Genomic DNA, 13,211 nt, shown 5'->3' with positions numbered 1-13,211 from the left:
TCAGAAAGGGCTGTCTGATGACGAGGTTTTCTGCTGCTCCCGGCCACAGCCGCCTTACCTCCCCACCAGACTCCATTCACAAAAACAGTAATTCTACCTCACAGAACATGGGAGTATACCTACAACCCTACTTAAAAATGTCATAATGAACCCTTTCAGTTATTTCCAAACTTAGCAATTCTAACGTTGACTCAGCTAATGCTAGCGTTCACATTATTCATAGCCTTATTGATTAGCGTACTTTGGTAACCTACGTCACTGCTTCTTGCTAACGGCTGAGTGGGTGTTTCTATTTAAAAAAAAAAAATCCAGATGGACCCGCCCTTTAATTTAAAAGTGAGATAATATAGTATTAATGGCAATTCATAATCATTTTGGGAAAACTAACCAGTTGTTCCACAAAATGCTAACAGTCATACCGCATCCCACACTAAATTGCCCAATCCATTCTGTGCTGTGGTTTTGTACGGAGTCCTGGCTGATATGTGTGCTGCACATTCAGTTAATATCCTTGTGTTTGAGGCTTGTAATGTGTTTAGTTAAATAGTCCAGTCACTGGTTTCAATCTTGCATCTCATCTGTTATCAAGCATTAACATTAACGAACATTATGGTCAAGACGCAGCAGGAAAGAGTTGCTGATGACATTTCTAGGATTTCATAGCCGTTTTCCTCACCCTGGCTTTTTTTTCCCCCTCCAGGTTTGTTGACAGTGGAGAGATGTGCGCGTCCTTCCCCTACAGGATGAAAGCCCTGTTTGCATTTGAGGACGTCGAGGGAGCGGATGTGTGTTTTTTCGGCATGCACGTTCAAGAGTACGGCTCGGACTGCCCGCCGCCCAATCAGAGACGAGTGTACATCTCGTACCTGGACAGCGTGCACTTCTTCCAACCTCGACTCCTCCGAACTGCCGTCTACCACGAGATCCTGATAGGCTACCTGGAGTATGTCAGGAGGCAGGGGTAAGAGAACATAATACCTGCAAGAAGCCCCAACTGAGCAGCTGAAATCAGTTATGAGATTTCTCTAAATGAAAACTTTGGCATTATACAAGCGTTTTAAATATGAGCCCATTATGCAGTGAGAAGTGTGCTCATTAGGCTTTGTGCTACAGACCGCTTTCAGTGCTTGAAAATGAGCAGGCAGATGGAATAAAAGGAAATCAATATACTTCTTTTCTAATGAATACGACGATTTGTCTCCCTGTGTCAGGTATACAACGGGTCACATCTGGGCCTGTCCACCCAGTGAAGGGGATGATTACATCTTCCATTGTCACCCAGCGGACCAGAAGATCCCCAAGCCAAAACGGCTGCAGGAGTGGTACAGGAAGATGCTGGACAAGGCCGTCGCTGAGCGCATCGTCCACGATTACAAGGTGAGACATGTTTTCAGTTCAGTTATAGTGTGTAATGCATTTAATCACTGCAGAAAGCAGTCAAGTCTAAGGATGTCACAATACCAGAAATTTAGTAGTCTATACCAATACTACTGAAAATCCTTGCTTCGATACCACAGTAAAAAACAAAACAATAAACACTTAGAGCTAGTGTTATGAGGTTAAACAGGTCATCATTCCCTCTCTATTATCTATTTTATATTGCTGTGAAAACATGGCTTTCAACCAACTGTATTGATTCAGATTTCTCGCCAAAAACTACATTTTACAGATTACATTTGAACACATCACGATAACGTTAGAATTTACCTTTGCCCAATACTCATTTTTAATGAATAGAGCTTCATAATGACACTAAACGCAACCTTGTTATTGTTATTGTTAGCTCCATTATTTAGCCAAGCAGGACTGTGCTGCCCACCGGCTGCTTACAGCTAACGTTAACTAGCTCTCGTTGTACCTGTGGTACTGTAGAAAACGAGTACCGTCACGTTCTCAGAATCTTGGCATCGACTTGGAACCGAAGTATCTGTTCTAGTGTTGTCACGATACTGAAATTTCTAACTTTGATACAATAGCTGTCACATAATATGTCAATATTTGATACCATTTTCGATACCACGGGGAAGAATGGACACAATGTTGAGGGCGTTTATTAAAAGATAAATAGCAGTGTGTGTGTGTGTGTGTCAACTCTCTGTCGGAGAGAAGAGAGAGCAGAAATCACAGCGGGTACCCGTGTATCGATACTGTGGAAAAATTAGAGTTGAAGCATTGCTAAATATTCAGTATCGATACTTCGATTTTTTTGACAACACTAATCTGTTCTCGTGACATCCCTAGTCAAGCCCCAAGGCAATCTCACTACAAGTTAAATTTAAGTTATTTACACTATATTATCATGTACATTATTACCATAATATCAATATTTCATTTTTTAAATATCACGGTTGTTGTTTCCTATAACAGTGAAAAAGCTAATAAAGACATTAAAGGCATTACAAGCACTTAAACAATTATCTCTTTGTCCCTCAGGACGTCTTCAAGCAGGCGACAGAGGACCGGCTGACCAGTGCCAAGGAGCTGCCATACTTTGAGGGCGACTTCTGGCCCAACGTACTGGAGGAGAGTATCAAGGAGCTGGAGCAGGAGGAGGAGGAGAGGAAGAGGGAGGAGAACAGCACCTCCAATGAGTGCACAGATGTGAGTAGAAATGTAATCATCACTTTCAGGCTCATTTGGACACAAAATATTGATGTTTGTCATGGCAGTGCAATGTGTTGAAACTGACTTTAAAAACCTTTCCAGGTCGCAAAAGGAGACAGCAAGAATGCCAAAAAGAAGAACAATAAAAAGACAAGCAAGAACAAGAGCAGCATGAGCCGAGCCAATAAGAAGAAACCAGGGATGCCCAACGTTTCCAATGACCTTTCCCAGAAACTCTACGCCACCATGGAGAAACACAAGGAGGTATGCAAGTCTAATCTGGTTATAGGAATAGCTGCTTACTCTTTTATTGGATTATAGGGCATAATTATAAGAACATTATGCTGACTTGTGTCATCAGAGTTATCATGTTGACTCCACTCTGTGAATGCAGATCATTAAAATTCTGCTATTTAGCAGCTGCAGCTCTTGTTGCTGCTGCACCTCTGTCGCTGCTGCACCTCTGCACTACTGTTGTTTTGAAATATTCAGCTGTTGTATTGCAGAGTAGGTACAGCTTATCCTATTGTAACAACTGAGCTTAGTAAAAACATCCTTTACTGTACTTTTACCGACCGCAGACAAATAACGGATTAAAGCTGCTACAATCTATATTAACAATGAATCACATGACCACTTGTATGTGAAAGGTGTCACTCATAGTGATGAACGCACAGAGAATTATCACTAACTCTGCCGCAGGGTTATTATTGTAAACTAAAATGAAAACAAGCAGCGAAAAGTATTTTTAGTAAACCGAAACTAAATTAAAAACTCTATCATTTAAGAAAAAATAAAAATAAACTGAAACTATATTGCCTGGTTAAAAAAACGTATGAAATAAAAATTAACGTAAATTCATTTCAGTTTTAGTTTTTTTTTAGCTATAATATATCAGTACAGAAAAACAGAGACGGCATGAATTTCCGTCAGCTCTCGTGACGTTGAACCACAGAAACTGAACGGACTTGACATTCCAGGAGATGGCGCTATAATGCAAATGCTAACTAACTTCAAACTACTGTAAAACTAAATATATAAAAACTAAACTAAAACTAGCAAACACACTGAAAACTAATTAAAGTATATAGATAGACCTGTATATAGACGTTTTTTATTTCTTATTTTATTGTTGGTCATTGGTGCTTTTTATATATATACTGTATATATATATATTTTTTTCTATGCACCTATTTTTCCACACACCTAACGTGTACTTAACAGTCTATTCTTTACCTTTATTGTTCAGATTTGTTGTCTTTGGTCTTGGCTGTTATTTATGTTTCTGTGTAAGTACGTTGAGACAGATGCAAAAAAAACAGAGTCAAATGTCCTTGTATGTGCACACGTACTCGGCAAATAAATCTGATTCTGAAATTGAAAAGTCAAAACTAAAATAAAATAAAAACAAATTTAAAAATTCAAAACTATAATCACCAACTCTGCAGTTCCCCTCAGCTCTACGGAGGGTTTCACAATCATCCAGCTCATTGTTTTGGTTTTATGGCCGTTACTTTTAGTGTTTTGACTCACTGTCACAGCTGTTATCAGCAGCAGCTCAATGCACATTCCTGCCAGCAGTTTCACACTATTCCACTGATAGTGGATCTCTAGCCAAGTCAACGTGAATGTAAACAGTGCACCAAATGTTTTGTGAGAAAGGAAATGCATTTGACATGTTTTGTTTGAGCTCAAGGATGCACACAATGTGTTTTGCTGTGTAACACTGAATGTATTCATAACTTGGTTGTTTACAAGAAAACTCCACAGAGCACCTTTTAACCTACAAACAACAGGAGGGCGTAAACATTCATTAAAATAGTCCTATTTGTAGAACTTCAGGAAATTGTCACACAAACCTTATTTTACATTTACAGCTAACGTTGTCAGTTAGTGACTTCTGAGTCTGCTAGTTAACAAACTACAGGAGAAAAATGACGTTCTGTTCAGCACTAAAATGAAAAGCAACTGAGTGACTGCTGTTGTTGAAACTCTGCGTCACACTACACTCACTGTGGGCGTAGGAATCTACAGGAATAAGATCATTTGATCACTGTAACGCCTGTTGACTGTAAGTCGAGCTATGGTACGGGGGGGGTAAAGGTAGTCATTTTATTTATTTATTTTCCTGAATGTATGTATTAATCTAAAATCAAATTTGACAAAACCCTGACTGTACCAGGGTTATTATAGTAAAATAAAACTGAAACTAAAACGAAAATAAAAAGTGAAAAATATTTTTAGTAAACTGAAACTAAATGAAAACCTTTATAAAAAACTAATACTAACCTGAAACTATATTGCCTGGGTAAAAACTAATAAAAAATAAAATAAAAATGAAAGTAAATTCATTTCAGTTTTATTTATTTTTTTAGCTATAATATATCGCTACCGAAACAAGGAGACGGCATGAATTTCCGTCAACTCTCGTGACTTTGAACCACAGAAATTGAAGACTTGACATTCCAGGAGATGCCCCAATGCTGCAATTGCTTCACTAATGTAGGGTGAAGATTAAAATATTAAACATTATGGCAATTCCTACACAGTTCTCCAACCATGTATTTTGTATGTAGCTACATACTTCTAAGACATTATACCTGGCCCTAACAAAAAAAACTACTGTAAGGCTAAAAGTAAACTTTTCTGAAAATTTAAACTAAACTAAAACTAGCAAACACATTCTTAAAACTAAACTAAAATGAAATTGAAAAGTGAAAACTAACATTTAATATAAACTAATTGAAAATTCAAAACTATTATGACTTTGGGCTGTACGAGCAGTGCCTGAATCAGCTGATCCTCTCCACTCTTAATTCCCAGGTCTTCTTTGTTATCCGCCTTATTGCGGGCCCCACCGCCAACTCGCTGCCCCCCATCACGGACTCCGACCCCCTCATGGCCTGCGACCTGATGGACGGCCGCGACGCCTTCCTGACTCTGGCCAGGGACAAGCATCTGGAGTTCAGCTCTCTCAGGAGGTCCAGGTGGAGCTCCATGTGTATGTTGGTGGAGCTGCACAACCAGAGCCAGGACCGCTTCGTCTACACCTGCAACGAGTGTAAACACCACGTGGAGACCCGCTTCCACTGCACCGTCTGCGAGGTGAGAATCCAGACCCACTTAAATCACGCTTTTGAATTTAAATGGAGATCAAACTGCAGCAAGTCTTGTGTTTTAGTGTTGACACGATAAAAACAATGTTTTTCCTTTCTGAGATCACTTATTTTGAATGTCAACATAGCCAAACACACCATGAAGCTGTTGTTTTTGATCTGTATTTATGGTTATCAGACAACCTTGTAGCTATAAAACAATGATTTGACCTACGTTCAGATTTCTGTTTTGTTGTTTCGCTAACTGGAAGAAGAGAAAGAAACTTACATTTAGCTTTTTTTTTTATCACTCTGACATTTCAGAGTGAATGAGCTCAGGACCCCACCACTTACAAATCATTTTCAAATGTAAACAGCATTTTTCAGATTTATCCACCATGGTGTGGACATGGCCCTTTAGGCCTTTACACACCGAAGGCGTTTTTTTTTTTCGTGCGATTAATTTGCACATCAATATACGTTTTCAAACTGTTGTTTTTGTCATCTGTACTTTCACACAGAACGTGAATATTTCACAGCAAAAAAAAGCGTCGTAATTCTTTTTCTTGAGCGACGTTGATTTTTTTCAGCTTTCGCACCACGAAAAAAGACGTCACCCAATCACATTTTGCGGAACGGGTTGAGTTGCACCTATATTCCGAACCAGGACGGCAAACTTTATAACTCCTTTCAACCTTGACAAGGGCGGCGCATACCAGATCCACTCCTTCGTCACTCCCTCGTTGTGTGTAAAGGCCCTAAAGAGGCACTGGTCCATTGGCCTGCACCATTTTTTTCCAACTATTTGTTTGTTCCAGTGTTTCAGTTCAAGCTGGAACATATGCTTTCTTTTGTTTCATTTTTGAATAATTTGTTTGCAAAATTCTTAGACATAGATCCTCTGGTATTCTTTTCTACTGAAGTGGCAGCTGAATAAATAAGGCCAGAGGTTTTAGTTGAAAGCAGACAGCAGAAGCCTGGTGGTTTAACAGATGTGTTTTTTTCCAATCCAATTAAAAACCGCTTTTTCCGTTGTACTGTGGTCATTGTCGCTGCTAACTCCACTGTGGCATTTGACCTGGGGAGGGTGTAGAAAGCCATGTGCAACTTCGGTACACATGGAGTCGGTAGCTGCCCCAGGTTTCACAGCAGTGTCTTGACTTGAGCTGCTAGTGCAGCGAGAAAGACGTGATACCTCACTGTCTGGAACGGACTGCTGCTGCAGACTGAGTCATGATCTCTGCGATGGTGGGCGACTGTTTTCTATGCTGTGACACCTGCAGGCGCAAATGAGTGTTCATTCTTAGCGTTCCCAGATAAAAGTTTGGAAAAGCTATGCAGGAAGAGTGACAAAGACTCATTCCTGTTCAGAGAAGATGTAAAATGATATTGGATTAAGGGTTATCAAAAGCCAAGATGGCACATGATTTGAGACAGGACTGCACAATTTGTACGGCATAAAACTGATTTGGAGGATTTTAGTTTCACAGGAAAGTGTTAACATGTGTTAATTTAACCCAGTACTTGGATTCATATTAATTTTCCCATCCCTTCCTTCTTCAGGACTATGACTTGTGCATCACCTGCTACAACACTAAAGGCCATGAGCACAAGATGGATAAGCTGGGGCTTGGACTGGACGACGACAGCAACAACCAGGCAGCAGCAGCTACCCAGAGTCCCGGAGACTCTCGCCGTCTCAGCATCCAGCGCTGCATCCAGTCTCTTGTCCACGCATGCCAGTGCCGCAACGCCAACTGCTCCCTGCCATCCTGCCAGAAGATGAAGCGCGTTGTTCAGCACACAAAAGGCTGCAAGCGCAAGACGAACGGCGGCTGTCCCATCTGCAAGCAGCTCATCGCTCTGTGCTGCTACCACGCCAAACACTGTCAGGAGAACAAATGTCCCGTCCCGTTCTGTCTGAACATCAAGCAAAAGCTCCGGCAGCAGCAGCTGCAGCACCGGCTCCAGCAGGCCCAGATGTTGAGGAGGAGGATGGCCAGCATGCAGAGGGTGGGGCAGGCGGCCGTAGGGCCTCCGGGAGGACCTGTTGTAGGGCTTCCATCACCAGGGAACAATGGCACCACGGCGCCCAGTACCCCAACTTCTGGTGGAACCCAGCCCCCAACACCCCAGACCCCGACTCAGGCCATGCCCCCAGTCACGCAGCAGGGGATGGGCCCTGGACCTGGAGTTCAGCAGCAACAGCAGCCAGGTGGAATGCCCCCACAAGGTGGCATGCCTCCTCAACATCCTCAACACCTTCACCACCAGTTCCAGCAGATGGCGGGTGGAGGAGGAGGCGGGCCTGGGGGGATAATGGGCTCTCCCCAACATCAGCAGCAGATGCTTCCTCAGGTCCAGCAGCAAAGTGGAGCAGGGACCAACCCTCAACAGCTCCAGCAGCACCCCAACAGTTTGCCTCCGTATGCCGGCAGACCCCCAGGCTCCTCCCCAATCCATCAATCCCAGGGAAAACCGGTCCTTGGCTCCGCAACGCCTCCCCAGCAGCAGCTTGGTGGCGCCGTCATGGCCGGAAGTGTCGGGGGTCAACAACCTCCCGGTCAGGCCCAGGGCCAGCCGTCCCTTCCACAGCAGCAGCAGCCTCCTTCTGGCCCTCCACCGGCAGCAGTAGAAATTGCCATGAAGATCCAACAGGTAGCCGATGCTCAGAGGAAGATGGCTCTGCAGAGACAAGCGGCCCAGGCAGCTGCAGGCTTGATGCCGCCTCACCCTCACCATCAACAGGGTCAGGGTCAACAGATGGGCATGGGACACCCGGGGGCAGTAGGGATGGTCGGAGCCCAGGGTATGCCACCACAGACACAAGCGGCAGTGGCGGCTGCTCGGGCCCACATGGAGCAACAACAAGGTGCTCCGCCAGGGATGATGGTTGGCGCTGGTGGGCCCATGCAGCAATCCCCTCAGCAGGGTAACCTGCCCCAGGGCCAGCTGCCCACTCAGGTACAGCTTCAACAACAGAGGATGGGTGCTCCACATCAAAACCCTCAGCAGCAGCAACAGCAGTGGGCAAGCCAGGGGATGCCACCTCAGCAGAGGCAAGCTATTATGAACCAAATGAGCCATCCAGCCATGATGGCAGCTCAACAACAACAACAACAGCAGCAGCAGCAGCAGCAGGCGCAGCAGCAGCAAATGCAACAACAGCTGCAGCAGCAGCAGCAGCAGCAGCAGCAGCAGCAGCAGCAGCAGCAGCAGCAGCAACAGCAGCAGCAGCACCAACAAGCTCAGGGCCACGCTGCCTTGATGAATATGGCACAACAGCAGCAGCTGCAGCAGCAAGGTGCTGGTGGTGGGATCCCAGGTGGAGCTGTCCCTGGAGCTGCTGGTGTCCCAGGTGGTGTTGCTGGTGGGAACATCCCTCAGGCAGCCCTACAGGAGCTGTTACGGACTCTCCGCTCACCTAGCTCGCCGCTCCAGCAACAGCAAGTCCTCAACATCTTGCGTTCTAACCCACAGCTCATGGCTGCTTTTATCAAGCAGAGGGCCTCAAAATACAAAGGGGTTCAGGGGGGCCCAGGTGGACCAGGTGGTGTCCCTGGAGGTCCTGGTCCCACAGGGGGTCCTGTTGGTAATGTCATGGCTGGAGGGGGCCCACAGGTGAACATGAATGCTGCAGGTGGCGGCCAGCCGGGGATACACATGGGGGGTCAGGGAGGGACGAATGTCAACATGGCCACTATGGCCCAGCTACAGCAGGTTCAGCAGCAACAACAGCTGCAGCAGCAGCTCCAGCAGCAACAGCAGCAGCAGCAGCAGCAGCAGCAGCAGCAGCAGCAGCAGCAGCAGAGGCCGATGCCCAGCAGTTTACAACAGCAGCAAGCGGCGGCTCTCCAGCAGCAGCAGCAGCAGCAGCAGCAGCAACAACAGCAGCAAGGTGGAGGAAGAGGTATGCAGGGCCAGGGGTCACAGATGGGAAATCTCAACAGTCCCCAGTTTAGAGAGCTGCTCCTGAGACGGCATCTCCAGCAGCAACAGCAACAACAACAACAGCAGCAGCAACAACAACAACAACAACAACAAATGGGAGTAAATCACGGTCAGTTCCAGCAGCCACAGCCACCGCAGGGGCAGGGCTACATGGGCCAGCCTGGGATGCAGCCTCCTACAGTTGGACAGGGACCACCTGGAGGTCCGCCTCTTGGCCCTCAGCAGCCTGGAGGTCCCCCAGGCCAGCAGGGGCAAGGTTACCCAGGGTCAGTGGCCCAGCAGCAGGCCACAGCTGCTGCACTTCAGCAGAGGCTCCAGCACCAGCACCACCTCCAGATGCAGCAGCAGCAGCAGCAGCAGCAGCAGCAGCAGCAGCAGCAGCATAATGCCATGGCTGGTCTGCCAGGGGGTGATGCGGGGCCAGGTGGAGGGGGTGTAGGAGGTCCTCAGCAGCCACCTCAGGGCCCTCAGCCCACTCAAAGTGGCCCCCCACCTCCATCCTCTCAGGCTCTGCTCCAACAGGCCCTCCACCAGAGGCTGCTCCAGCAGCAGCAGCAGCAGCAGCAGCAGCAACATCAGCAGCATCAGCATCTGGGCCCTGGGGGGTCACCAGCCCAGCACAGTAATCCCATGAGCCCTCAGCAGCCGCAACAGATGGCCCAGTCACCACACCCGCACCCCCACCTGCAGGGCCAGGCGATGTCCACGTCGCTAGCTAACCAGGTGCGATCCCCGCAGCCTTCGCCCAGACCCCAGTCCCAGCCGCCACACTCCAGCCCGTCCCCGCGCATGCAGCCTCAGCCCTCCCCACATCACATCTCTCCCCAGATGCAGACGGGTTCCCCACACCCAGGCCACCTGAACCAGCACCACCCGGGCATGGTGGGCCCTCCGCAACAACAGCCGACGTCCCAGCAGCAGCAACAGAACTCTATGGAGCAGTTTGGGTCGGACCCGAGCGCCATGCTGTCTCAGCTGAGCGGCATGGCCGGTCTACACGGGCCGGGGGGCAACGGTCAGGACCCGCTGGGCCAGAATATGAATCACAACCCTTTAGACATCATGTAGGAATTCTACTTAACGTGTCAAGTCGAGCTGAAAAACGCTCCGTGATTCTTCGCACAAACTGCACTCACCCAGGACAGTGTTATTGTTATTACTTAGCCTTTCTTTTTTATACTATTATTAAATGTTATTTAAAATGTTTTCAATAAAGATGCATTGAACTGAACTTCCTATGGGAGATGAACAATAAATCAAGCAGTCGTTAAATAAATTAGAATAAATGAATTGTAAGTTATTGCTGTTAATATATTTTTTTGCCAATTGTGGACAAAGAGGGGGATGGTTTCTCTAGCACCCCCCCCTCACCTCCACCTCTTGCTGAATACAAGAAAGGTGATATTTTCGGGGGTAAATAGGAGTACTTGCCTTTTTTAAGAAATGTTTTTAAGATTTTAAAAGTGGTCAAGAATTAAAGAGGAAATGATTTAATGCAAAGAACTTTTTTATCGGTTCCCCCATCATTCAGTCTGTCTGTCTATTTCTGTTTTGCAGAGTGATGTGGATTATTATTAATGTAAATCCAAACATGATGCATATCTTCATTTTTTTTTTTTTTTTTTTTTTTTTTTTTAATGTTTGGGTTTGCTTTATTTATTGTTTTCTTTTGGGGGGTGGGGTGGGGCTGTTATGTACCCTGAGACTGCTACAATTCGTATAGAAATATATTTTTGTTATTGACTGTTATGACGGGGGTAGTGGATATTTCATTTCACTCTAGATGTCTTTAGTTGGGTCTGTCCAGGTGGGAATAATTAAATGTCAGTGTTTCCTTGCAGTGGTTGAGGGTCTGCTGTGAGTTTGAGATGTTGAACGGACTTATTGTGACGTCCCGGCGGACCAGCTTCTGTATTGGACATCGGTCATGCTGGAAGGGACTCTTCCCTCGCAAACATGCAAGCCCTCTCCCTCGAATGTGTGTGCACTCCTTCCTTTAAAGACGCTTAATATGGAGCAGTGGAGGCTTGGGGAGGGGGGGTGCATACCTGTGTGCCTGAAACATTTTGCGTACATGGGCTGGGATGTGAAAAAATATGGGTGGGGTGGGGCTCCTTTTAGTGTTTTTAGGATTCCGCTGTTTGGAGTAAACAGAGGATTTTGATCCAAATGAACTGTGTTGCACAGAAATGAGGAGAAAAGTAGGAGCACTCGCTCTCCGTCTCTTTCTGCCTCGTCCCCTTTGCTGCTCCCCTTGGACTTTAAATCCCCTCCCCCCTCCTTCTCTTCCTCCTCTTCCTCTGGGGGAAGTTGCTCTCCCTCCCCTCAAACTCCATCCTCTTTATCTTTCTGCTAAGAACTTTGGGAGTTTAATTTAATATTTTTTACTGTACAAAGGAAACACAAACTGTGGACTCAAATACTGTTTTTTATAATAAAAATGAAAATTACCAACAGTGACGTGTCCTGCATGTGGCAGTTTGTTAGAAATCAGATTGTGTATTTGGTGAATATAAGAAGTACAACGAACCATGCGTCTACCTTTTTTAGAAAAAGACCTTGGAGTATGGGATCATGAAGTGACGGTGTGTAATTCGGGTGTCTTTGGCCTGAGTTCTGCTTTACCAGCATCATGAAGCTGGTTCACTTTTAATTAAGATAGATCACCATGGTAACCTGCACAGCTATCCTATTCCAGATCAGATCAAACCCTGCCAACAGCCAATCACATCACTGCAAAAATGTAGTCGGCATTCCTACAGCAGCATGTGCATCAGATGGACCTTATCAGACATACTCAAATTTGTTTTAATGGCACTAATTTCTTTAACATATTAACACAACTTGTTATTTTTAGGTTGTAGCAGGCTCAGTTTCAAAGCTAGAGTGAAGATACTGGCATCATATGAAACTAAAAAACCTAAAGAATCCATTGGTAGGAGGCTAAATAACGCTCCAAACTTGTGCTAAATTTTGGCGAGGGAAAAAATGTCATGGCCATTTTCAAAGGGGTCCCTTGACCTCTGCCCTCAAGATGTGTGAATGAAAATGGGTTCTATGGGTACCCACGAGTCTCCCCTTTACAGACATGCCCACTTTATGATAATCACATGCAGTTTGGGGCAAGTCATAGTCAAGTCAGCACACTGACTCACTGACAGCTATTGTTGCCTGTTGGGCTGCAGTTTGCCATGTTATGATTTGAGCATATTTTTTACACTAAATGCAGTACCTGTGAGGGTTTCTGGACAATATTTGTCATTGATTTGTGACGAGAGTATTAAATACTTGACAAATCTCCCTTTAAGGTACATTTTGAACAGATAACATATAAGCGAATAATTTGCGATTAATCACAGTTAACTACGGACAATCATTCGATTAATAGAGATTCAAGTTTTTAATCGATACACAACGTATTTTCTTTTCCTCAACAGTCTTACATTAGGCTACTTTTAACATTGTTAAGTGTATCACATATTCATAGTAGCCATGGCGGGGCCAAGGAAGGCACATCTGATTGGCCGATCACTGGAGATGCAAAACGACCACAAAGACATC

At 45.4% G+C, this 13,211-nt stretch overlaps 1 protein-coding gene across 13 annotated transcripts in view; it reads left to right on the top strand.

The window, feature by feature from the left end:
• The window catches only part of ep300b (E1A binding protein p300 b), a 41,562-nt gene extending 29,452 nt beyond the window's left edge, over positions 1-12,110 (top strand). For 11 of the 13 annotated variants that reach the window (XM_037792650.1, XM_037792640.1, XM_037792649.1 and 8 more), the window contains 6 exons: positions 701-961; positions 1,212-1,377; positions 2,434-2,601; positions 2,707-2,868; positions 5,428-5,709; positions 7,263-12,110. In XM_037792650.1, the coding sequence (XP_037648578.1) occupies positions 701-961; positions 1,212-1,377; positions 2,434-2,601; positions 2,707-2,868; positions 5,428-5,709; positions 7,263-10,718 (4,495 nt within the window). In that variant the 3' untranslated portion in view covers positions 10,719-12,110. The remainder of the gene's footprint in view (positions 1-700; positions 962-1,211; positions 1,378-2,433; positions 2,602-2,706; positions 2,869-5,427; positions 5,710-7,262) is intronic. The other 2 variants (XM_037792647.1, XM_037792643.1) reach the window with 2 other exon arrangements.
• The last annotated feature ends 1,101 nt before the right edge of the window (positions 12,111-13,211 follow it).

The sequence above is a fragment of the Sebastes umbrosus genome, chromosome 14 (genome assembly GCF_015220745.1).
Source record: "Sebastes umbrosus isolate fSebUmb1 chromosome 14, fSebUmb1.pri, whole genome shotgun sequence".
NCBI classification, from domain to species: Eukaryota; Metazoa; Chordata; class Actinopteri; order Perciformes; family Sebastidae; genus Sebastes; species Sebastes umbrosus.
This window is presented reverse-complemented; position numbering and strand designations above follow the sequence as displayed.